Source organism: Anabrus simplex, chromosome 1, assembly GCF_040414725.1.
Source record: "Anabrus simplex isolate iqAnaSimp1 chromosome 1, ASM4041472v1, whole genome shotgun sequence".
Taxonomy (NCBI): domain Eukaryota; kingdom Metazoa; phylum Arthropoda; class Insecta; order Orthoptera; family Tettigoniidae; genus Anabrus; species Anabrus simplex.
This window is the reverse complement of record NC_090265.1, coordinates 862,098,376-862,126,375: the sequence shown is the minus strand read 5'-3', so window position 1 is coordinate 862,126,375 and position 28,000 is coordinate 862,098,376. Positions and strand designations below refer to the sequence as shown.

Below are 28,000 nucleotides of genomic sequence, written 5' to 3'. Positions count from 1 at the left end.
TCGCTACGAGGAGGAAAGAGAGGATTTGTTGCATAGTATTGTGACTTGTGATGAAACTTCGATGCATCATTACACCCCAGAGTCAAAGCAAGCAAGCAAACAAGCAAGCATGGAATGGCATCGAAGAGACAAAGCTGTTCCGGTCAAGGCCAAAACACACCCGTCTGCTGGAAAGTTGCTTGCAACCATTTTCTGGAACTCTGCGGGCGTTTTGCTGGAGGATTTTCTTCACGAACAAAGGACAATTAATGACGCCTTTTACTGTTGCTTTTTGGGTGAAGCAAAAGCTGTGTATCACAACGAGTGACACCAGCAACCGATCCAAAACGCCATTCTTCTCCATGACAATGTAGGGTCGCATACTGCTGCTTTAATGCGGGGAAAAACTGGAGGAAATTCACTGGACACCTCCGGAACACCCTCCTTACAGCCCAGATTTATCGCCCTGCGACTACCATTCGTTTGGACCGCTCAAACAAGACCTAGGAGGATAGTGATTCGATGATGATGCAAGTGTAGAAGAGTTCGTGCGCAACTGGCTCTGCACACGTTCCTCTTCTTCCTATCAGGAGGGCATCAAAAACTTACCAATCTGCTGGAGAAAATGTGTATCGAAGGCAGGTCACTATGTAGAAAAGTGATCTCTTTATGTGGTTTTTTTTTTTTTTGATGCAATAAATTTTTTAAAAATAATTTCCGTTTATATTTGATCTGCCCTCGTATTATTTACTCTTATCTTGTGAAGAAAGCCAAACAGTATGACCGAGGATACCCTTCCGCTGACTACGTGTGTTTTCAACATCGGGAGACCAACTGGCTGGGCAGCTTTCATAGTGATGGGCCAAGGCTCTTAATTAGTTGTGCAGCCACTGTGTTTTTAAAATGTATATACACCAAACTTTTCTTTTTCCTTCTCTGTTTGTCCTGTATTCTTCATCTTCTGTCATCTGTACAAAAACCTCTTCTTTTTGTCTAATCCTTTTTTTTTTCTTTTGCTGGAAGAGTGGATCAGATGGTAGAAATTCTGGCCTTCTGAGCACAATTTGGCAGATTCTAGTGGTATTTGAAGGTGCTCAAAAACAGGGTGGTCATAATCGAAGTTACTCAGTTTGTAGAGAGAGAACCACTGCTTGTAGACACATGCAATTTGGTGGATATATAATGTAGGCCATAAAGAATTAAGACAATGGCATATTCATCCCAGCACTTTATACATATGATACATATGGGTCCATGTGACACCATATAGACTACATTAGGTGTTCAACATATCATCCATCCATCCATGTTCAGGACACATTGCAAACGTACTAGTGCCGGCGCTACTATTGGATGAAGCATCTCTGCTTAGATATGTGTCACTTTCCGCGTGATGCACACCTTCACATCGGGAACCAATGTATTATTGCATATTTTTAATCATCACCATCTTGAACAGTTACCAGCCTTTGACTTGATTCTGGAGCAAAATTTTATGACCATCTGCCCTTGATGATACTAACCCTCTTTGGGATCTAAAAGCTGTTCTTAACCTGGAGAACAGACACTCTTGTAGCTGCCCCTAACCTGGGGTACAGATGCTACATGATGGTTTTTGGAAGTTTTACCTCCTTTCAGGGACACCACCCTCTCGAGGGCTCCTCTGCCCGAAGCTACTGGTCCTCTCAAGGTGTCAGATTATTTCCCACCGCTCAACACTCTGCGTTGAGTCACTGTCTCTGGCTGTATAGTCTGCTCCATTATCACAACAGGGTCACCTGGCCAGACACAAGCTTTTTTATATTGCACACGTCATTTACTTTCCTATGTGTCAAAATAACTACTATCTTTTAATTTTAGGAACCTTAATTTTGATTAATGCCAGACTGAGTGGCTCAGACGGTTGAGGCGCTGGCCTTCTGACCCCAACATGACAGGTTCAATCCTGGCTCAATCCGGTGGTATTTGAAGGTGCTCAAATACGCCAACCTTGTGTCGGTAAAAGAACTGCGGGACTAAATTCTGACACCTTGGCGTCTCCAAAAACCGTAAAAGAGTAGTTAGTGGGACGTAAAGCAAATAGCATTATTATTATTATTATTATTATTAATTTTGATTAATATGTATCAAAGACAGGCAGCTAGGAAAGGTCTATGAACACATAGGATAAACTCACTTTTTTGATACTGTGAACAGAGAGAATACCAAAAGAATAAACTTGAGAACACACATTGAGAAGGTCAAACTCTTTGGTTGTTTCTATTACCTGAACTATTTTTTATTTTGAGAATTTAAGAAATGATGAAGACTGCTTATTTCAGCTACAACTACTGACCAGAGTGTAAGCCCCCTGTCGTCATCTCCTGGAACACCATCTGAGAGTATTTCAACAGATGATGTGGATGACCTAGAGGTAGATGAAGTGAAGAATTTGGCTCAGTTGAGGAATTCAGGTGAGTTGAAAATTGTAAGTGACTTCAAAGTTCCAAGGAGCTCCAGTTGAAATATTTACAGTATTGTATCGGTTGTCAAAAAATTAAGTACACTGTGTGAAAATATTGCTTGTATACCTCATACATATCAGTGGAAATAACTTCATCTCAATGAGTGAGTTGGCCATGCAGTTAGGAGCGCACAGCTGTGTTCTTGCATTCAGGAGATAGTGGGTTCGAACCCCACTGTTGACAGCCCTGAAGATGGTTTTCTGTAGTTTACCTTAATTATGGTAATGGCCGCTTCCTTCCCACTCCTAGCCCTTTCCTGTCCCATCGTCACCATTAAACCTATCTGTGTCAGTGCAACATAAAGCCAATTGTAAATACCTCATCCTGTAAAAAAAAAAAAAAAAAAAAAAAAAAATAAATAAATAAATAAATAAATAATAATAATAAGTAGTACACACTGCAGAAATATCCCCTGTATGTGCCATGCACTTCACATCATATTGGAATACTTCACTGATATAGTGTTATTTCTCTTTCATAATTGTTTATGCAGATTTATCACTTACCGAATCTGAATTATTATTATTAACATTATTTTACACACAATTTTTACATTGAAATACCATATATGCATATAATTTGCACCATTGAATAATCCACACATCCTAATTTTAGAAGAGGACATTCTAAAGAAGATTAACATTAATTTGTGTTTCATTTGAAGGAAATGAATCTTGTATAAAATATCTATTTGTTTTCAAACACACCATAAACCTTGTTCGTGGGCTATAGCTAAAGCTTTTACCTGGCACATTTCACTTATAACTATGTATCTGCAATACCATTTTTCATTCATATATTTCATTGCCTATTTTCAATGTCCAGATGCTTTGATTTTTGTCCAAGAAATATCTGGCAATTAAATATCTGTTTCTTGAAGTCAGAGTTTTCTTCTTTGCCAGTTTTGAGTACAACTGGTACTGTACTTTCTTCCTGCTGCATAATTTCCAATTTCTCTGCATCTTCAATGACATGAAGCTTTTTCTAGTCATGAATGACCAATAACAAGAACTTGTTGCACTTACAGCTGGATGTAACATGTGATTCATAACTCTCTTCTAACTAGGTAATCAACGCCGTGTGTAATGCTGAATGAGTTTCATGTTTTACGAAGGCGATATAACAACCTTATTCTGAATAATGCTTACATCTGCATTTTTCAGTGCCAACTTTAAAATAAAATATGCAGTGAGTATTTGTGTGTATATGGTAATTTGTTTCGAGTTTTTTGTGATTCAGACAGACAAAAGAGAGAGTTAGTTTCCTTATCTGTAAACGATTTCAAGAAAATGAGAGACCAGGTCATCTGTGTAGGTCTGTCCGTGTCAATGGCTTCTCTGTACTCGGAAGCTGATCTCTCCAAACATCCTCCTGCACGCACAGGCACAGATTTAGCTGTTACAGAATCTGTGGTATCAGCTGAAGGAGTGGCACTATCTTTGCTTCGTCAGTTCAGTGAAAAGCAGCTTCCACGAGCCTCTGATTTGGAATGGTTGGTCTCCGAACAAGATGCTCCACAACAGGTAGCTGTTAACTTGCTTCTTATAACTTAGGTGTGTAACTTATAGTACTTTAATTTTCAGATTCTCCTTATGTATTGGGAATGTCTAGGTATCATTAGTACTGATTGGGATATCATTCAAACTGTGTGTGTTGTTTCCATGACTTTATATAACCAAGGGATTGTATAGTGTTTCTTATAGATTTTTATGTGTTGATCATGACACAATACTAGTCCAGTCTCACCGTTTGTAAGAGGAGGGAAGAAAGAAAATTTGAAAGTACTCTATGTGCAAATTCTTATAATATACTTAAAATACCATAAACTCTTAGTTATTCAGGCTAATGAAGGGGGAAAACATGCATGAAAAATCAAAAAAACATGGATAATCCAATTTCAGTTTAATGAAAATTCATGGAACAAGTGATTTTTTTTTTGGCATAACTACTCCTGTACTTTCTTCTTCTGAGCTACATTAGAAGTGCAACATTGAATTCTTCATAATATGGTGTACAGTCCAATTGATGTAAGCCACAAAAAGCAAATTTTTCAGGATAAACAGAAGACAGCTTGCACCTCACTACAGGCATTGATCTCTCTTAATTGTTGTTTATTTGAATTCTATAATGTATCTAAGATTGTAGTCTGCTGGAATATATGATATGGGGTCATATATTTTCTTGAAGTTAATTCTTTAACATGAAGTGTGGGGGGTTATGCCATTTGACTGGTACTGATACTACTTCATTGTCCGTTACAACAGTGTGTGTAGTTTGGGTTACACTAATTGGAATAAAAACCATGGTAAGCTGTTTATTAAGTGAATGAATTATAATTAATAGTAAGAAAACTATTATAAAACACAAATTTTCTATCCTGATTTATTTAAATAAATTACCTTCACAGAATTAACACTCAAATTCAAAAGCTATTAGACGTTGGGATATCAGAACATTGAGTTATCTGAATAAAACTTAATAATAATTGAAGAGTAATAATCTGCACAATAATGAATGACACTTATACACTGGCAATAAATTCTCACAGTAGTGATGAAATTCAAGGCTTTTGAGATGTGGTGCTGGCGTTGACTCCTAAGAATACTTTGGACTGACAGTCACAAACAAGAACATTCTTAAAAGAGCAAATGTGAAACGCACCTTGGTTGAAACCTTGAACAAAAGATGAAATAGCTTTGTTTGCCACTTGCTTTGACTTGTGAACTACCCTGTTTGAAAGGAAAATGGAAGGTAGAATGACCAAAGAATGACCTAGAGTGCAATTTATAGACAATATTAAAGTTGAGCACACCTGTCAAAGAACGGAAATGCTTGGAAGACATGCATGTTACCCACCAACCTTAGGGTTGAGGAGAATAAGAAGTAGTAGTCTTATAGAACTTCCAGTTCTTACACACATTATAGGAAGAAAAATCATAACAGAATTTTTCCATTTCTATTTTTATCTTAAATGGTATGATTCAAGATAAGCTCAGAATAGCACTAGAATATTGGCAGAGATGACCTGTCTGACCAGCCTCACCCTGCTATGGTAATGGAGTAGACCATACAACCAGCGTCTCAACGCCGAATGTTGGGTGGTGGAAAATAACCTGACCCCCGGGGGACCAATGGCTATGTGCGGAGGAGCCCTATAGGTGGGTGCTGGACTCATCAGGTGGAGGAAATGTCACTGGAATCCAGCATGTAGTGTTTGTTCTCATGGTCAGGGTGGCTACAACATGCGTCTGTTCTCCAGGTTAGGGGAAGCCTAAAATAAACTCTGGAGCTTACAACCCAGTTTTAGCTCTGAGGAGTGGGCTATGCCCACCCTCCCAATTTTCTTCAACTTAAGGAATGATGGAAACACTTTCGGTGAAGACTACTCCAAGAAGTAGCCGGAAATGGAAATCTTCCACCGCCCTGAGCTGGGCAATCAGGCCGTCAGATTCTGGAGAGCCTGGAACATCATGTAGGGAAGAGTCAGAGCTTCCCAGAACCTCAATGCAGATACAAACCAAGCAAAAACACTGGCTAGGAATGCTTAACATCAATACACAACTGAAGACAGGAAATTTAAAACAAGTGACCAACATTTTGGAAGACCAGAACATCTGTATACTGGCACTACAAGGGACCAGATACCTGGATGAAACCCCAATAAATTCAAAAGGGTTCAGAATCTACAAGGCAAAACCTGTGGTAAAAAGTAGCTCCAACATAACGATAGTAGGGACAGCCTTTGTAGTTAAAAGGAACATAATGGAGTCATCATAGATTTACTTCACCATCAGAGAAGATCTCGCTCCTCTCCTTTAGGCCTAGTAATAAAGCCTGTACAATTATCAATGTACACACTCCTATAAATGAAGATAGTAAGAGAAACCCAGAAAAGATGGATGACCTTTAGAAAACTCTTGAAGACATAGCTTCCAAAATCCCTCAACATCATGTAAAAATCATGCTCGGTGACTTCAATGCTCAGGTTGGTAGGGAAAGGAAGTATAGAAAATCGTCGGGTACTACCAAGCACAGAGCCAAATGAAATTGAAAAGAAATTCTAAACACCAAAGTAAGAAAGAGCGCAAACATTGGCTTAGACCACCAGGTTAATGTCAAAAAGACAGACCCAAACCAAGAGCGAGCAAGAAGCCCAGAATCAATACAGAGATACTAAAGCAGAATAAAGATAAGTATCTTCAAAACCTGTCTAACCTGGAGATGAATTGCTGGGAAGAGACCAGAGAATCCTTGATCAAAGCATCCGAAAGTTTGGGAAACCCTCCATGAAAACTGAAGCACAGGTGGTGGAACGAAAAGTGTGACGAAGCTCTTGAAAGAAGATAAAAATCCTGGAAAAGAAGGAATTTCAGTACGACCAAGGAAATGTGTGAAGACTTCAAGAATCAAAGGAAGGGAATAGCCAAGATTATAAGAGCCGAGAAGAGAAAATATGACAAAAATAGGGTGGAAAAGGTGGAAAAATTGTTTAGAAAGAACAACACCAGAGAGTTTTACAGAACCTTCAAAGAGAAGCTACAGGGATATTAACCACCAAGTCTGCTTCAAGCGAACAAATGGAAGTACAGTTACTGATAGTCTAATAAAGAAACCTGCCAGCTCTTGGCAGACTATTTTAAAGTGCTGCTGAACTGCGAAGAACCTCTGGAAAGACTAGATTCCCAGAAACAAATCCACGACAATCCAGATTTCAGCCTTGATGAGATCCAGCTGATAATCAAGGAGCTCAAAGATAACAAAGTACCAGGTGAAGACGGCATTATAGCAAAAATGTTGAAGATCGGAGGAGAAATCGCTGCAGAAGTAATTTGAAGACATATGGAAAACTGAAAAAATCTTGAATGACTGGAAATGTGCGCTCATATACTCGTTCCATAAGAAAGGTAACTGAACGGACCCAAAAAACTACAGACTTCCAGTTCCCTATAAGAAACACTCTAAAGTCCTGCTGAACAGAGTGAAGATCAAGCTGATCACCTCATTGGAGAATACCAAACTGGTTTGCGAAAAGGGAGGTTATGTGCAGAACAGATAGTCAACCTTAAAAGCATTCTGAGAACAAGAGCAGTAAGGAGCCAGAACACCATGGTCATCTTTATTGACTTCCAAAAAGCATATGACTCGATTGATAGACATTTATTTAGCGTCTTAGAAGAGTTTGGAATTGACAAGAAAACGAGAGAGATAATAAAACTAACACTAACGGACACCATCTCAGAAGTAAAAGTTCTTAGGAGAAATCTCTGCTCCATTTGAAATAACAACAAGGATCACACAAGGAGACAGATTATACCCAGTCCTCTTTAATATTGTATTGGAGAAATAATGAAAACCTGGGAAGAAGCTCTGAAATTGGAAAGAGTAAGTGGAAAACAACTGGGGAAGAAAGGACAGAAACTAGAAATCAAGTGTTCAGCTTTTGCAGATGACCTTGCTATCTTAGCCAGAAACCGAGAAGAAAGCCTGCATGAAACTGCCAAAAAAGCGGGTCTTAAAGTTATGAAAATACAGAAAGTGAGAGGTATATTGAGGTAAAACATGGGAAGATTAAAAGGGCAGAGAAGTTCAAATACCTGGATGAATGGATTCAACCCAATGGATGGATAAAGAGGCAAACAAGGCAAGAGCCAGAAAATTAGATCTGGCCAACAAGCTAACACGTAACATTGATAACAAATGGGAAATATCTTACAAGGCCAAAATCCGACATGATTTGGTAATAAAACCGGAAGTATTGTATGCTTCAGAATGTCTTATTTTAAATAAAAAGGGGGGAGCTGCAAGAACTCGAAAAGAAGGAAAGGAAGATTCTGAGGAAAATTCTGGGACTGCAGAGGACTTGAAGGAAGATAAGGAGAAATGAGGAGTTCTACAAGTACCTTGAGAAGAACACGGATACAATACAGAAATGAAGGCTGAAATTCTATGGACACCTAGTAACAATGGATGACAAACAACTGACCGAAAAGATTTTCAGCTACATGGTGGGATTATAGGCCACCTTCAAGTCGGTAGAAGAGGTCAAGGGGGATGTGGAAGAAGTTGGAATTACACTAGAGATGATCCACAATAGAAGAGAATAAAAGACAGTCTAAAATCATTTCAAGAGAAACCACTGAAAAGGAGACCCAAACAGATCATTTCTGAAGAGGAGAGAAAGATGTGAAGCGAAAGAATGAAGAGGTTCTGAGAAGAGAAGAAAGGCCAAGAAGCCTTAAGTTCCATGCGGTCCATAGATGGCCAAATTTGGAAACAAAATTTTTTTGGCAGAGATAACACAATAATAAAAATGGAAGAGAAACAAGGTTGGTTATTAGAAGTTGTAAATTTTAACTGAAATAAGAGCCATGTCAGACTAAACAATACACTGAATTCTTTATCTGTCTCTGGAAGTTCATCTGGTAGAGAATGATTAGGAGACATCTGTACATACTCATTATGATACCTCACAGGGATTACTGGATACAAACTTTACCAGGTCAGTATTCTTTGCAATTGGTATTGATAGTTTTGAATTGTAAACACATTTAAGTGAAACTAGTAAGCTCTGTTTAGTATGCATGTTCCTTACAGTCCCAAGAGTCACTGTTTTCTCATCACCTTTAGGATTATGTGGGTATTTCAGCTTTATGACTGGTGAAAAAAAGCACTTTTTTAATGTATTTAAATGTTATCTTTTCTCCTCAGGTTTGATTCCTGGCCGGGGCAGAGATTTTTGCCTCAAATGGTTAATTCCCCTGGCTCGGGGTCTGAGTGTTTGTAATGTTCCCTACATCACACACAACACTATCCTCCACTCTAATAAAACACAGCTTCTCATACGTGGCAGATGCTGCCCAGCTTCCTCAGAGGATCTGCCTTTCAAAGACTGCACTAGGCTGGCAATAGCCATACAAAATTATTTAAGGATAAGAGGTGTAGAACTAAGCAAGGGCACAGAGCAAGTTGCATATAGACGTTTATGGAGGTGCTTAGTTAATTTGTAGAGGTTTGCAGACTGAACACTGAAAGTCATAACAGTCTATAATGAAGATGCATGTTTTTAGGTTGCACAGATAACTTGCAAAAACATATAACCTGCACACAAATAATTAGGATTCTGTGTATGTATGTACTAAAAATTATGCTGATTCCTATAGCTATCAGAACTGCAGGGAAATTCAATTGCAATTTCTTCCTGAGCAACAGTCAGCTTAACAATTAAAAGTTGAAGCATACATGAATAGTGAATTTCATTCATCATCATCATCATCATCATCATCATCATCATCATCATCATCATCATCATCATCCTAAACCATCTCCAGTTTCCCGGGTGTGGTATATGAGCCTCCTCCATCTCATCCTGTCCTTGTACCATTCTTCCTCCACCAACTTGTCCCAATCATGACCTCTCAGCAGTACATCGCTCTTAACTAAATCTATCCATTTCCTTCGTGGCCTTCCCACGGGTCGTCTTCCTTCTACCTTTCTGTCAAATTCCTTCCTTGCAGTTCTGTTTACTGGCATCCTCTTCATGTGACCAAACCACTTCAGTGTTGATATCTGAATCTTATTGAGGAGAGAATCATCTATTCCTACTTCTTCTCTAATTTTCTCATTCCTAATCTTGTCTTTCCTGGTTTTCCTGATCATAGTGCGTAGGAATTTCATTTCAGCTGCCTGAAGTTTGGAATTATCTCTATTGGTTAGTGTTGTGGTTTCGAGACTGTATGTAAGAATTGGTGTATAATAGGACTTGAACAATGTCATTTTTGTTTTCATGGGTATTTGCTCATCCCACAGCAGGTGTCTTACCTGGTGGTAAAATTGTGTTGCCTTATTGATTCGATTGTTCACCTCATGTTTTGCTAGGTTGTCATTTGATATAACGCTACCCAAGTATTTGAAAACTGGAATGCTGTCCAGTTGAGCTTCATTTAACATGACTATTGGTCCTGCTCCTTCCCCATACACTTTCATCACCACCGTCTTGGTCTTGCTGATGTTTAAACCATATTTCTTAAACTCCTCATTCCTGCTTTGTATTCTCTCTCCCAGTTCCTCTTCTGAGTCACTCCAGATCGCAACATCATCTGCAAATGTGAAGGCTTTGATATCTCCATGTTCTTTCCTTTTAATAGATTTCATTACTACATCCATTACAATAATAAATAGAAGTGGTGACAGTGAGCTGCCCTGCTGCACTCCTCTCTTTGTTTCAAACCAGTCCGACAAACCACATCCTACTTGAATACAGCTTCTGTTTCCACTATACAACATTTTCACTTTGTCTATGAGGCTGTCTCGCACTTGAAGTTCTTTCATGCATTGCCAAATTCTTTCCCTTGGTACACTATCGTATGCTTTCTCAATGTCCAAAAATATTAGAAATAAAGGCTTGTTCTTCTGCCAGTATTTTTCCATTAGCATCCTAATTGCAAATATAAGGTCTGTAGTTGACCTTCCTGGTCTGAAACCATACTGCTCTTCTTCCAAAATTGGTTCAACAATATCTCTGATTCTGGTCTCTATTATTTTTTCCAATATTTTCAGGACATGGGACAGTAGTGTGATACCACAGTAATTAGTACATTTTCGTCGGCTTCCTTTCTTGAACAGAGGTACAATGATGCCCATCTTCCAGTCCTCAGGAATAGTATTTTCCTCCCATATCTTGTTGAGCAGTCCATAGAGCCATTGGATTCCTGGAACTCCCGCTGCTTTCAGCATATCTGCACTTAGTTCATCTATGCCCACTGCCTTTCCTTTCTTCATGCTCTTGAGTGCATTTTCAACCTCAAGCCATGTAATTGGTGGTTCAGTTGTGGTTCCTCGACTTGGCTCTCCTCTATCCGTTGTTATGTTTTCTGTATCTCCATTCAGCAGCTTTTCGAAATAGATCTTGAGTTCTTGTTCAATTTCTCCCTCTTCTTGTGCCAGAGTTCCATCATCACGTTCTATTGCTTTTATGGTCTCTTGATCCCTTCGCTTGTTTTTCACTACTCTGTATAGCAATTTCATATTTCCTCTACTGTCCTCTTCCAGTTTGTCTGCAGACTCATTCCATTTCTTCTCTTTTTCTTCCCTTACAATGTTCTTTACAGCAAGTTTCTTGTTCCTGTATATTCCTTGAAGTCTTTGTATTTCTTGTTCATTTCGTTCTTGTCCCTGTTTTTGTTTTTCCTTGTCCAGTGCCTTCTTTATTTGGTATCTTTCTTTCACCGCTGTTTTCACTCTATCATTCCACCATGGTGTCTCCTTTTTTCTTTTGATAGAACTTGTAACTCCACATAGGTTTTTGGCTTCTCCCACAAAGGTGTCTTTGAAGGCCTTCCATTCTTCATTAACGCTGGTTACTTCACACTTCGGCAAACTCTGTTGAATCCTTAGTTTGTATTCTTCCTTTATTTGGACTTCTTGCAACTTCCAAGTTTTAACCCTTGGTTTTTTCATAATAAGTTTCTGCGTTTCATTTGCCTTATGTTTGAAGTCTACTACCAACAATCTGTGGTCACTGTCCATGCTTTCACTAGGGATGACCTTTACATCTGTGATGTACCTGCCACCATCTTTATTTGTGATTACGTAGTCAATCAATGTTCTATACTGGCCATCTCAACTGTACCTTGTTATTCTGTGACTGTCTCTTTTTTTGAAGAATAGATTTTTGATTATAAGATCATTTCTTCTGCACAGATCTAATAGTTGTTCTCCTTCTAGGTTCCTTTGTCCAAATCCATGTGGACCAATGATGTTCTCGTACCCAAGTCTGTCTATCCCAACTTGCGCATTTAGATCTCCAATAATAATAACATTTTCCTCATTAACTGTATCTTCCAGGTCTTGCCGAAATTTCTCTTTGTCTTCCTCACTGCAGCCTGTCTGTGGGGCATACACTTGTATGATGGTGTACTTAGTGTTCTCCAGTTTCATGAACATTTTAATGATTCTATCACTTTTGCAGATAACTTCAGCTGTAGCACCAGTTAATTAAGAATCCAACACCATTTTTCGCTACCTTCTCCTGTCCACTCCAGTATAATTTATAACCTCCACGAAGTGTCTTACTTCCAATCCCTTTCCATTTGGTCTCACTTAATCCCAATATTGATATTTTTCTTCTATCCATGTCTAGGAGTTCTAGAATGTTCATAGTTCCAATTCGGTATTTGGGTCTCTTTTTTATTTGTGGTTTCCTTTCAGAACATTGTATATCATCAGCCTTACGGTCATCATACTTTACAATTGTCTGAGAGGACGTGTCAGTCCGGTCTATAATGTTCTTTCCAAGGCTCTTTTTCTTATTGAAAGCAACTGTACTCAATACTCTCCTGCTGACTGGCCCGTGTAACTATTCATGAGGTATATTTTGGGCTTATGCCGTGTAATTAATTGTAAACACACACTACGCGTTTCGAAAGAAACCTTGCCATTCTACATCAGGAGACAACAGAGAAATGAAACGACGTATTAAAGGTTGCCAGGAGAAAGCAACAAGGAACTTTTGAAATGGTGCCCTAAAGATGTAAAAGGGATGCCATTTTAGCCCCATGCTAGAGACAACGAATGGCAACAGCAAAGCATTACTCTCTAATGGTTCTGAATATAGGTAGCCATGATTCACTGAGGTTGTAACCTGTATCGCGGTTGAAATTATCTGGGTGTTTACGTACTTCAACCGCCTCCCTGATAATTCTTGGGCGATATTGTTTTATAGGGGCAAGAACATCCACTTCTGGGAACAAGACATCATGACCAGGTGTTAAGGCATGATCAGCAACAGCTGATTTATCAGGTTGGTTGAGTCTGATACATCTGGTTTGTTCTTTGATGCGAGTACACACGGTTCTCAAAGTCTGCCCAATATAAACCTTGCCACAAGTACAGCGAACTCTGTAGATACCAGGTTGTTGCAACTTAGGCAAACTATCCTTAGTTGGTCGTAGGAATTGCCTAATCTTAATAGATGTTCCAAAAACAGTTCGTACATGGTTGTCATGTGTTTGAGTCATCAGTCCAAAGACTGGTTTGATGCAGCCCTCCATGCCAACCTATCCTGTGCTAACCTTTTCATTTCTACGTAACTATTGCATCCTACATCTGCTCTAATCTGCTTGTCATATTCATACCTTGGTCTACCCCTACCATTCTTACCACCTACACTTCCTTCAAAAACCAACTGAACAAGTCCTGGGTGTCTTAAGATGTGTCCTATCATTCTATCTCTTCTTCTTGTCAAATTTAGCCAAATCGATCCCCTCTCACTAATTCGATTCAGTATCCCTTCATTCGTGATTCGATCTATCCATCTCACCTTCAACATTCTTCTGTAACACCACATTTCAAAAGCTTCTATTCTCTTTCTTTCTAAGCTAGTTATCGTCCATGTTTCACTTCCATACAATGCCACGCTCCACACGGAAGTCTTTAAAAACATCTTTCTAATTCCGATATCAATGTTTGAAGTGAGCAAATTTCTTTTCTTAAGAAAGCTCTTCCTTGCTTGTGCTAGTCTGCATTTTATGTCCTCCTTACTTCTGCCATCGTTAGTTATTTTACTACCCAAGTAACAATATTCATCTACTTCCTTTAAGACTTCATTTCCTAATCTAATATTTCCTGCATCACCTGCCTTCGTTCGACTGCACTCCATTACTTTTGTTTTGGACTTATTTATTTTCATCTTGCACTCCTTACCCAAGACTTCATCCATACCATTCAGCAACTTCTCGAGATCTTCTGCAGTCTCAGATAAAATAACAATATCATCGGCAAATCTCAAGGTTTTGATTTCCTCTCCTTAGATTGTGATTCCCTTTCCAAATTTCTCTTTGATTTCCTTTACTGCCTGTTCTATGTAAACAATGAAAAGGAGAGGGGACAAACTGCAGCCTTGCCTCACTCCTTTCTGGATTGCTGCTTCTTTTTCAAAGCCCTCAATTCTTATCACTGCAGACTGATTTTTATACAGATTGTAGATAATTCTTCGTTCTCGGTATCTAATCCCTATCATCTTCAGAATCATAAATAGCTTGGTCCAATCAACATTATCGAATGCCTTTTCTAGATCTACGAATGCCATGTACATGGGCTTGTCCTTGATTCGATCCTCTAAGATCAGACGTAAAGTCAGGATTGCTTCAAGTGTTCCTACATTTCTTCTGAAGCCAAATTGATCTTCTCCCAACTTAGCTTCAACTTGTTTTTCCATTCTTCTGTAAATAATACATGTTAAAATTTTGCAGGCATGAGATACTAAACTAATGGTGCGGTAGTTTTCACACCTGTCAGCACCAGCTTTCTTGGGAATAGGTATAACAACATTCTTCCGAAAATCAGATGGGACTTCTCCTGTCTCATACATCTTGCACACTAAATGAAATAACCTTGCCATGCTGGTTTCTCCTAAGGCAGTCAGTAATTCAGAGGGAATGTCATCAATTCCAGGTGCCTTGTTCCTATTTAGGTCACTCACAGCTCTGTCAAACTCTGACCTCAAAATTGGGTCTCCCATTTCATCAGCATCAACAGCCTCTTCATGTTCCAGAACCAAATTATCTACATCTTTACCTTCATACAACTGTTGGATATGCTCCTGCCATCTTTCTGCTTTGTCTTCTTTCCCTAGAAGTGGCTTTCCATCTAAGCTCTTAATATTCATACACCTAGATTTCCTTTCTCCAAAGGTTTCCTTGATTTTCCTGTATGCAGCATCTACCTTTCCCAGGACCATACAGCCTTCGACATCCTTGCACTTCTCCTTCAGCCATTCTTCCTTAGCTACCTTGCACTTTCTATCCACTTCATTCTTTAATCGCCTGTATTCTTTTCTGCCCTCTTCATTTCTAGCATTCTTGTATTTTCGTCGTTCATCAATCAGGTCTAGTATCTCCTGAGTTATCCACTGATTTTTAGTTGATCTTTTCTTCCTTCCTAACATTTCTTCAGCAGCCCTATTGACTTCATTTTTCATGACTCTCCACTCTTCCTCTATAGTGTTTCCTTCAGCCTTTTCATTTAGTCCTTGTGCAACATGTTCCTTGAAACAATCCCTCACTCTCTTTTCTTTCAACTTGTCTAGATCCCATCTTTTTGCATTCTTTCCTTTCTTCAATTTCTTCAACTTCAGATGGCATTTCATGACCAACAAGTTGTGGTCAGAGTCCACGTCTGCTCCTGGGAAAGTTTTGCAATCCAACACCTGGTTTCTGAATCTCTGCCTAATCATAATGAAGTCTATTTGATACCTTCCAGTGTCTCCAGGTCTCATCCACGTATATAGCCGTTTTTTGTGGTGTTTGAACCAAGTATTGGCAAGGACTAAATTATGATCAGTGCAGAATTCAACCAGCCGACTTCCTTTTTCGTTCCTTTGTCCCAATCCAAATTCTCCTACTGTACTACCTTCTCTTCCTTGGCCTACCACTGCATTCCAGTCTCCCATCACAATTAGATTCTCGTCACCTTTTACATATTGTATTAAATCTTCTATCTCCTCATAAATTCTTTTGATTTCTTCGTCATCCGCTGAACTAGTAGGCATATAGACCTGCACTATTGTGGTGGGCATTGGTTTGGTGTCTATCTTGACGACAATAATTCTTTCACTATGCTGTTCGTAATAGCTTACCCGCTGCCCTATTTTCTTATTCATTATTAAACCAACTCCTGCATTTCCCCTGTTTGATTTTGTGTTGATAATTCGGTAGTCGCCTGACCAAAAATCTTGTTCTTCCTGCCAACGTACTTCACTTATACCAACTACATCTAACTTTAGCCTATCCATCTCCCTTTTCAGATTCTCTAACCTACCACAATGATTCAAACTTCTAACATTCCATGCTCCGACTCGCAGAATGTCAGTATCCATCTTCCTGATAATCGCCCCCTCTCGTGTAGTCCCCACCCGGAGATCCGAATGGGGGACTAGTTTACCTCCGGAATATTTTACCCGGGAGGAAGCCATCATCAGTACATCATTCATACAGCGAGAGCTGCATGTCCTCGGGAGTTAGTTACGGCTGTAGTTTCCCGTTGCTTTCAGCCGTGTAGCAGTATCAACACAGCTAAGTCATGTTGAGTATTATTACAAGGCCGTATCAGTCAATCATCTAGACTGCCGCCCTTGCAACTACCGAAAGGCTGCTACCCCCCTTTCGATGAACCATTCGTTAGTCTGGTCTCTCAACAGATACCCATCCGATATGGTTGCACCTGCGGCTCGGCTATCTGCATCATTGGGACACGCAAGCCTCCCCACCGCGGCAAGGTAATATTTTAGCAATACGATCCTTCGTGATATGTACGTAAGGTAGGTAAGCAGTTCCTTTTACATCTTTTACCTTAACAGGCGTCCGATTATTTGTTGATTCCAGAACCCTTGAGATCAAAGCTCTGCTGTAACCGTTGCTCTCAAAGGTGGTTCTCAAGGTGTTAATTTCCTCTTGTAGAGCTGACACTTCATAAATCCTCCTGGCCCTGGTAGTCAGAACATACCAGATGTATCAGACTCAACCAACCTGATAAATCAGCTATTGCTGATAATGCCTTAGCACCTGGTCATGATGTCTTGTTCCAAGAAGTGGATGTTCTTGCCCCTATAAAGCAACATCGCCCAAGAATTATCAGGGAGGCGGTTGGAATACGTAAACACCCAGATAATTTCAACCGCGATACAGGTTACAACCTCAGTGAATCATGGCTATCTATTATTAGAACCATTACAGAGTAATGCTTTGCTGTTGCCATTCGTTGTCTCTAGAATGGGGCTAAAATGGCGTCCCTTTTACATCTTTAGGGCACCATTTCAAAAGTTCCTTGTTGCTTTCTCCTGGCAACCTTTAATACATCGTTTCATTTCTCTGTTGTCTCCTGATGAAGAAAGGCAAGGTTCCTTTTGAAACCCGTGGAGTGTGTTTACAATTAATTACACGGCATAAGCCCAAAATATACCTCATAAAATTAGTCCATAATTTTACAGTATCGGAGTTGGGCCATTGACTAATTGCTATTGATTTATTTATTTTTCCCTTTTTACAACGTACATAGTTTTGATTGTTCTAATCATACAGTACGCATCTATCTTAAGGTGAAAGAAAAATCTTTATGTATAATTCATAGCATTCTTTTGTCAGTTATTGCCACTGCCTACTAGCTGGCCCATTAGCCCTGATGAAGCTGAAGATGCAGACATGCGTCAAGCTACACCCCTGCGAGGAACAATGGAGTGGGCTCCTCCTAGGCCTCAGGTCATCTTTACTGCACATCCTACACCTGTGTAAGTATAGACCTCATTTCCTTAACTCTCTTTGTAGTATTCAAAGACTTTTGTTGTGATTATATCAGTCATCTGGTTCAAAAGTAAGATATCTCAAAACAGCTAGTTCTGAGCTATATGAGACTGAAATTTCACGTGTGTCTATAAAATCAGACATTATTGGTAGCATCTTATTCTTTTATTCTTCTGAGCCACTGTAGACAAATGACACATAACATATTGTTTCTGCTCAAAACTATTGTATTTTGAAAAGGTGCACTTGTGAAAAATTCAACACAACAATTGTGGACATTTCCATTGTAATTTTTTTTGTTTAGTTCAGTTTTGATTAGTGATATGACTTATTGCAGTACTCAGTCAGAGAGAGCTTTAAAAATAGAAGAGAATGATATAAATACTGTATTTACTCGTGTATTAGACCCCCTCGCGTACTAGACCGCCCTTGGCTTTTCGAAATGAAGAAAATTAAAAAATTAAATTTTGCATACAAGACACACACACACACACCAACATAATTCGTCAGAGAACAACGATTCCACTTCGAAGCAGCTACAAGCCTTATGCAGCTTTGATGGCATCACACAAATTTGTGAATAGTTTCGTCCGCACGACCCATGCTATGAAAACACGTGTCAAAGTTATGCGGTACATCTGTGTTTCTTAGTTAAGAAATACCCGCCTCCATAGCGTAGGCCTGCTGCAGCTCTGATGACGTCACACAAATAGGTGAATAGTTTCATGTCCGACCCGCGCATTTCAGTCACATATCAGTCATGCATATATGTCTGTGTTTTGTTGTTAAGAATGTCCACTAGCATAATGGTTAGCACAATTAGCTGCCGTTCTTTGAAGCCTGAGTCGATTCCCGGTACCGTATTGCCAGAGATTTATGAATGGCAGGAAGGTTGATTTGTGGTAAAAATGGTACGTGCAACTCCCTTCCACTGGGGGCCTGTCTAAAAAAGAGCTGCACCACCTCAGGATGAGGAAATGAGTATACTTTAGTTAAGAAATATTCACGGTTGTTGCTAGGCCTATAATATAGGCAGGTGAGATCATTAACAAACTGATCATTTAATATCTCGTGTGTGTATGTTCAGTCTTCAGCCCTAAGGCTGGTTGGATCCTCAACAGCTCTGCCATCAGCTTTCATAGATGGCCTAGGCATCACTGAAGAGGTGTAATAGGGAAATAAGGAATGAGGTAGTTTCCCATTGCTTTCCTCACTGAGCCAGAAGTTGCTATTACATATCAGTCTGCCAAGCCCACTGAAATGCATGCACCAACCAACCGTATGAGCAACATTTTCAGACCATTCATAGCAGAGACTGGCTGCAGAAGGAATGGCATTACTAGCATCGCTCATACCTCAGTCCTTTCATATTGTCAAAACCAAGGACAAGACAGAGACAGATCAATGCAAGTAACAAAGTACTCTAACCCATACCAGAAAACATAGTGCACTGTAAACACTAGGTCCTGCCAGCAAAGGCAATAATATCAATATAAGGTTTTTTGGGAGAGAACTAGGTTTAAAACCTAACAAATAATAATAATAATAATAATATTGATTTTTTTTATGTCCCCACTTACGGTACTTTCAACGATTTTCGGAGACGCCAAACAAAACATACTAGGGTATGCGTTAATAAAAAATGGGAGACAACGAACGTACGAAATTAAACATTATGATAATAAAACACAGTACCGCCACACCTCTAAATATCCATAAATGCAGCAAAATTTCCTGTTATTTATTTTTATTCTTTCCGCCGTGGAACTTTTGGCACTATCCGGGCGATACCATACCTAACCTAAACAATGCGGTCTCTCTTATCTCATTTACAGCTGTTTAGGTAAATCCTGATGTGATAAATGTAGAGAACAAGCATGAAATATACTTAAAAATAAGGGTCTGGCTTTCAACAGCCGTAGTTATCAAAAGAATGCTTTCAGTCACTTACATTTGGAAATGCAACTTGTAACATACGCTACTCATCAGCTGGTGGTTTTGCACACTTGCAGCAATAAGGCTTTATTCAGAAGGAGTGGCTTCTGCTACACATACATCAGCTGGGAATATTGGAGACCATCTCCAGAAACTATTTGGGAATAGCTTCACTCAGTTTGGACTCTGTAGTCGGGAACAAAACTATTTTTAAAAGGTTCAAAAAGATGAATGCTCTTGGTCTTGATTGCAGTGCATGGCTGACGAGATGGCAATGAAGTTGACGTCATGTGGAATGACGACACGCTGGTAGCAGGGAACTTAGCCGCGCAAGACAATTAAAATGAAAGCAGTGATCAGGTTTACTGTGTGGTAGTCCTAATGCTCAACTGACAGAGACAAATGACTGGCCATTGAGTTATTTTGTATCAGTATTGCATAATATGAGAGCCTCCGTGGCTCAGGCAGCAGCGCGTCGGCCTCTCATCGCTGGATACCATGGTTCAAATCCCTGTCACTCCGTGTGAGATTTGTGTTGGACAAAGCGGAGGCGTGACAGGTTTTTCTCCGGGTACTCCAGTTTTCCCTGTCATCTTTCATTCCAGCAACACACTCCATTCTCATTTCATAGCATCTATCAGTCATTCATAAATCACTTTGGGAGTGGCAACCCCATTGTAGTAATAGCCTACATATGTTTCATTCATTACATCCCTGACCCGGTCAATGACTGGAAAACAGGTTGTAGGTTTTCATTGCATAATGTGATAGCCGGGATGAGTGGCTCAGACGGTTGAGGCGCTGGCCTTCTGACCCCACTTGGCAGGTTCGATCCTGGCTCAGTCCGGTGGTATTTGAAGGTGCTCAAATATGTCAGCCTCGTGTCGGTAGATTTACTGGCATGTAAAAGAACTCCTGCGGGAAAAAATTCCGGCACCTCAGCGTCTCCGAAGATCGTACAAGAGTAGTTAGTGAGACGTAAAGCAAATGACATTATTATTACATAATGTGATAATACCATACCCTTATCCATTTCCTCTATGGGGTCGAGTACGAAGCGAGACAAATCTTCATAGCGAGTTTTTATGACCGTATGCCCTTTCTGACGTCGACCTCATCGAAAGAATTAAGGAGATGAAACGAATTACATGATATGAGCAACTGAAATGGATTATAGTTACTTTATATGTAGGCCTAAACTTCGTGTTCACCATTTAGTGACTTTTTTACATTTAGAAATACTAACTTCCAACGAAAATAGCCAGTATAACTCACATACAGTGGAACTTCTATTCTCCGTTTTTGGAGGGACCATGAAAATAAAACGTATAACACGGGAAAGCGGAAAATCCGGGAATAAATGAAAAACCATAAAAATTTGTCTAAACATCACAAAAATAAAATATGTATACCAGTAATTATAATCTTACAAAAACTCCTAAACCAGACCAGACTACAGCCCCAATGGGCCTTTGCCTGCCAAGCGACCGCTGCACAGCCTGAAGGCCTGCAGATTGCGAGGTGACACATGGTCAGTGTGATGAGTCCTCTTGGCCGATATTCCTGACTCAGGATACTGTGTGGTAGGCCTAATGCTCAACTGACAGAGACAAATGACTGGCCATTGAGTTATTTTGTATCGATATTGCATAATATGATAATACGATACCCTTAACCCTTTTCTCTACGCCATCTCACTGTTAGTTAGCTCCTCAATTAAAGGTAGTCACATAGGCTGAGTGGACCTGAAACCAGCCTTTTTATCCAGGTAAAAATGCCCGACCTGGCTGGGAATCGAACCCAGGCCCGCCGGATGAGAGACAGGCAAGTTAGACTGCAAAACTGCATTAATTACTGGTACATGAGTTCAAAATCTTGATACTTTATGTTCAGTTTTACAGGGGAATCTTTGTCAGTTTCCCGTGAAAACTTCTTTCAGTTCAGCAACTTTGATACGCCAAGCCAAACGACAGTCGACCACAAGTAGTTTTTAATTCTCTCATCTAATGAAATAAAGCACATTAGATACAAAAGCACCCAAAATGATGGCAAAATCCCTTCTTGTCTTAATCTTCCATTGTAATTTGTTTTCTGGTATACTGTTCATAGTCAGTTTCTGGAAAACTTGCACTGCATAAATTAGGCCTACATCGACTTTCAAAGTTCGTTGAACTCGAGAACAGGGTTTTGTTTGTAAGTATCGATTCTCAAACGTTCTCAGATGTATTAGATTCAATTCTGCCTGTCACTAATCCAATCAAACATACATACATACATTTTCATTATAGACTGTTATGCCTCTCAGCGTTCAGTCTGCAAGCCTCTGTGAATTTACTAAACGTCGCCACAATCCTCGATTTGCAACTAGTGTTGTGGCCTCATTTAGTTCTATATCTCTTATCTTTAAATCGTTAGAAACCGAGTCTAACCAACGTCGTCTTGGTCTACCTCTACTTCTCTTACCCTCCATAGCAGAGTCCATTATTCTCCTAGGTAACCTATCCTCCTCCATTCGCCTCACATGACCCCACCACCGAAGCCGGTTTATGCGTTCAGCTTCATCCATCAAGTTCATTCCTAAATTAGCCTTTATCTCCTCATTCCGAGTACCCTCCTGCCATTGTTCCCACCTGTTTGTACCAGCAATCATTCTTGCTACTTTCATGTCTGTTACTTCTAACTTATGAATAAGATATCCTGAGTCCACCCAGCTTTCGCTCCCGTAAAGCAAAGTTGGTCTGAAAACGGACCGATGTAAAGATAGTTTCGTCTGGGAGCTGACTTCCTTCTTACAGAATACTGTTGATCGCAACTGCGAGCTCACTGCATTAGCTTTACGACACCTTGATTCAATCTCACTTACTATATTACCATCCAGGGAAAACACACAACCTAAATACTTGAAATTATCGACCTGTTCTAGCTTTGTATCACCAATCTGACATTCAATTCTGTTGAATTTCTTACCTACTGACATCAATTTAGTCTTCGAGAGGCTAATTTTCATACCATACTCATTGCACCTATTTTCAAGTTCCAAGATATTAGACTGTAGCCTTCGGCACAATCTGCCATTAAGACCAAGTCGTCAGCATAGGCCAGACTGCTTAATACATTTCCACCTAATTGAATCCCTCCCTGCCATTTTATACCTTTCAGCAGATGATCCATGTAAACTACGAAGAGCAAAGGTGAAAGATTACAGCCTTGTCTAACCCCTGTAAGTACCCTGAACCAAGAACTCATTCTACCATCAATTCTCACTGAAGCCCAATTGTCAACATAAATGCCTTTGATTGCTTTTAATAATCTGCCTTTAATTCCATAGTCCCCTAGTATGGCGAACATCTTTTCCCTCGGTACCCTGTCATATGCTTTCTCTAGATCTACGAAACATAAACACAACTGCCTATTCCTCTTGTAGCATTTTTCAATTACCTGGCACATACTGAAAATCTGATCCTGACAGCCTCTCTATGGTCTGAAACCACACTGGTTTTCATCCAACTTCCTCTCAACGACTGATCGCACTCTCCCTTCCAAGATGCCAGTGAATACTTTGCCTGGTATACTAATCAGTGAGATACCTCGATAGTTGTTGCAATCCTTCCTGTTCCCTTGCTTATAGATAGGGGCAATTACAGCTTTTGCCCAATCTGAAGGTACCTTACCAACACTCCACGCTAATTTTACTACTCTATGAAGCCATTTCATCCCTCCCTTCCCACGATACTTCACCATTTCAGGTCTAATTTCATCTATTCCTGCTGCCTTATGACAACGGAGTTTATTTACTATCCTTTCCACTTCCTCAAGTATAATTTCACCAACATCATTTTCCTCCTCCCCATGAGCTTGGCTGTTCACACCACCACCAGGATGATTTCCTTTTACATTGAGAAGATGTTCAAAATATTCCCTCCACCTCTCCAGTGATTCCCTGGGATCTATTATGAGTTCACCTGAATTACTCAAAACACTGTTCATTTCCTTTTTCCCTCCCTTCCTAAGATTCTTTATCACTGTCCAGAAAGGTTTCCCTGCTGCTTGACCTAGCCTTTCCAGGTTGTTACCAAAATCTTCCCATGACTTCTTTTTGGATTCAACAGCTATTTGTTTCACTCTGTTTCTTTCATCTACATACAACTCCCTGTCTGCCTCGGCCCTTGTTTGGAGCCATTTCTGATAAGCCTTCTTTTTACGTTTACAAGCTGCTCTCACTTCATCATTCCACCAAGATGTTCACCTTTTCCCATCTTTACACACAGTTGTTCCTAGGCATTCCCTTGCTGTTTCTACTACAGCATCCCTGTATGCCACCCATTCACTTTCTATATCCTGAACCTGCTTACTGTCTACTGTTCGAAACTTCTCACTAATCATATCCATGTACTTCCGTCTAATTTCCTCGTCCTGGAGATTTTCTACCCTTATTCGTTTGCAGACAGATTTCACTTTCTCTACCTTAGGCCTAGAGATACTTAGTTCACTACAGATCAGATAGTGGTCTGTATCATCAAAAAATCCCCGTAAAACTCGTACATTCCTAACAGATTTCCTGAATTCGAAGTCTGTTAAGATATAGTCTATTATGGATCTGGTACCCCTAGCCTCCCATGTGTAGCGGTGAATAGCCTTATGCTTGAAGAATGTATTCGTAACAGCTAAACCCATACTAGCACAGAAGTCCAGCAAACATTTCCCATTCCCATTAGCTTCCATATCTTCCCCACATTTACCAATTACCCTTTCGTATCCTTCAGTTCTGTTCCCAACTCTCGCATTGAAATCGCCCATTAGCACTATTCTATCCTTGCTGTTGACCCTGACCACGATGTCACTCAATGCTTCATAAAACTTGTCAACTTCATCCTCATCTGCACCCTCACATGTTGAATACACGGACACAATTCTAGTCCTAATTCCTCCAACTGACAAATCTACCCACATCATTCGCTCATTTACGTGCCTAACAGAAACTATGTTCCGTGCAATGGTATTCCTGATAAAGAGCCCTACCCCAGACTCTGCCCTTCCCTTTCTAACACCCGTCAAGTACACTTTATAATCTCCTATCTCTTCCTCGTTATCTCCCCTTACCCGAATATCACTTACTCCTAGCACATGTAGATGCATCCTCTTTGCTGACTCAGCCAGTTCTACTTTCTTTCTTCCATAAGCCCCATTAATATTGATAGCTCCCCATCGAATTCCATTTCGTTCACCAAGTTGTTTCCAAGGAGTCCCTCGCCTGTCAAATGGGAGTGGGACTCCATTACTCCCATAGGTCCGAGGCTTGCTTAAAATGTTCTGAGCTCGGTCGATTCATGAGGCAGGATGCTACCCTACTTGCACATAGTCCAAGTGAGGATCTCTCCTCTAACGGGTTATGGACCACCGGTGGATTGTATAGTCCTAGCCGCCTGAGCACAAGGATGGCCAGGACTCAGAATATGTCCGAGATGCCCACTCCCATTCCATAGCAACTGGTATCCCGACTCTCAGGACCACTTACTAGGCCACTCAGCCGTTGCCCATGGTTCATGAACTAGGACGTGACTACAGTAACCCACAAACATGAATTGGAAAAAAAATATCGTCAGAACTTTAGAAATTGTTATTCATGACCTTGAGCTCATCTGGAAAGCGCGCTTGCTGCACGTGTCAGTACGAGTTGGAAATGATACAAACCATTTAAATGTAACGTGCACAAATAAAACTAGTGTGGTTTTTGGCATTTTAACACGAAAACTTAATATTCCCAGTCTTACATTAGGACCAAAACAGTAATAGGCAATCCCAAGACCTCCCATGGCTTTCTTTTATGTAAGGTGCAACATCTGTTCTGGTCTCGATAACATAATCATGTACGATAATATTAAAATACTAGATTTGTGTTAAGAAGGAGCTGTTTTAATTCCTGCCTGAAAGTCCAGTTACTATGCAGTGCCGTAAGGAAAGTGCCAAAAACCTGTTCAGCAATACTATCGAAAAAAGTGAAAATATATTCATCTAACCCTCGACACAATGTGGACGTTTTATTATAAGTGTGAATATTTCATGAAACTTGTTCTGTCTTCAAGCAGAGCTGTTGAAATACGCTCTGTCTCCTTACAATTGTTGTGGCCACTCTCTGCTTTATGATTTCAGAGATTCTCTAAACAGTACCACCCGAATGCGGTGCTAAGATGGTCCCTTATGCAAGTTCACTGCCGATCGCTTTTCCAGTACAGTACTTACTCCAATTATTGCAGTGACGGGGCGTTAACGCCAAGATCTGAAAGTATGACGTAGCAGTCATTTCGTCAGATGCAGTTTATTGAAAAGCGCTTGATGGAGGATTTAGCGTTGATGGGACTGAAATTTCTGGACAGTTGATCCAGGAAATCGTTTCTTTGAGGAACGGATAATGTGGGATTTTTACAACTTGATTTAATTACAATGCTTGCGGGACCACGTAATTTGAACCTATAATCCAGGAAAACTTAGTTTCCGGGAACGGATAATTGAGGTTCCACTGTACATTCATAGGTTTGTTAAAGAACAGTGTAGAATGTTTACATGTACAATTTATAATTCTGTATAGCCTAGAAGTCATGTGTTCACTGTACAAAATTTAAGGTTATTGGATATTCATACCTGCCAAGTATTCCGTTTTTTCCGTAAAATGTACAGATTTTGAGTGTGTTTTACGGTTGTACGGATGAATGTTATTGTACGGTTTTTTAATATCCGCGCTTGGTTTCGCTTTCTGCGGTCAAATTGGACTTGTTTGACTTTCAATAGTAGCTGGTAATATGAGAGTGCAGTGTTCGAAATTCGACTGGTAAATGTATCGATAATCACATTATCGATTATCCCCGTGCTTTTGTTACCTATTTGACCTCAACTGCAACTTCATTCAATGAGATGTTTCCAACCAACTAGCAGGCTGCGATTTTGAAGAAAATAAATCCGTGAAAATCTGTGAATGGATATAAAACAACTTTAGTAACTGTGTGATGCTTTGTAGCAGCTGAAAGGCTTTGTTTGTGTGCGTGTGTAACATTGGCGTTAGTTCTGAAACTTGTGGAGTTGTGTGACGAATTTCTAAGCGATTTAGTATTTTTAGTGGTGTTCGTAATTACTAAGAAACTATATTATCAGTCTTTTCATGAGGCATATACTGCTTAATTTCCTTGCTTTGTACGATCACGGAAAGTGTTCCCAGTGTTTAGTGAAAACAGATGAGCACTCATCAAGATGTAACTTTGTGTATTTAATTTCAGGTTTTAATCATAACATATACAGTAAAACCTCGACGAATCGTTTTTCAGGGGCCGGGGGAAAATTATGACAGATGCGGGAAAACTATAAATGCGGGCAACATAAAAAACAGGAGGGGGGGGAAGCAAAATAATAAAATACGGGTACTGTATTGGGACATTTTTCGTTATGTAAATATTATTATTATTATTATTATTATTATTATTGTTATTGTTATTATTATTATTATTATTATTATTATTATTATTGTTGTTGTTGTTGTAAAAACAACAATAATAGCACGTGGCCTCCAGAGCTGGGTGCAGGTCTTTTGAGTTGTTGCGTGATAGGCGATCTACGCGCATATGAATATGCGGCCCTACCTAAGATGAATTCTAATGTTTAATTCAGCGAACAGACAGGCCCTGAACTGATGGAATTAACCAAAGAAAGTTAAAATCCTCGACCCAGTTGAGACCCCTTGAACCAACCATATAGCTCATACTATACATAACAGTATCAAAATATTGCAACCACGATATAGGCCTACGAGGTGAAAATTAAAAGCGTGACTTTTACGCCGTTTCGTATCATTGTTCTTTACACATTTCGTATTAATTGAAAACCTTTTAAGTTCAGTTCTCTTATTGCAAATTAAAGGATATTATGGCGATAACCTGTAATTAGGAAAAGATTCCGTACAGTGCATCGTTGAATTTATTCGGTCCCAAAAATGTTCCATATAAACCAATGTTACATTTCTCTGCATCTATTGTTTCTCGAACTATCGTTTTATCGCATCGATCATCGAAAAATTATTTGTCCTGCAGTGCTCAGCATATACACGTCTCGAACATCTCGCCACTTTATTGCTAGAAGGTGTTCTTTCTGCAATGACATTTTTTCACCCTTTTTCAGTTTTTTTGCGAACTCTGATTTTGGCATTCCTTTCTGATTTGGCATCACGGTGCCAGCTGCTTTAGTCTGACAGTCCCACAGATGGTCATAATTATACAGAGTAAATAGACTACTTGAGAGATGATT

General features: G+C 39.8%; 1 protein-coding gene across 1 annotated transcript in view; it reads left to right on the top strand.

Annotated features, from left to right (window-relative positions):
- The window catches only part of Rubicon (run domain Beclin-1-interacting and cysteine-rich domain-containing protein rubicon), a 178,532-nt gene that overhangs the window by 55,387 nt on the left and 95,145 nt on the right, over nt 1–28,000 (top strand). The window contains exons 7-9 of the mRNA XM_067136464.2: nt 2,301–2,432; nt 3,798–4,006; nt 17,621–17,763. Coding sequence (XP_066992565.2) covers nt 2,301–2,432; nt 3,798–4,006; nt 17,621–17,763 — 484 coding nt within the window. The remainder of the gene's footprint in view (nt 1–2,300; nt 2,433–3,797; nt 4,007–17,620; nt 17,764–28,000) is intronic.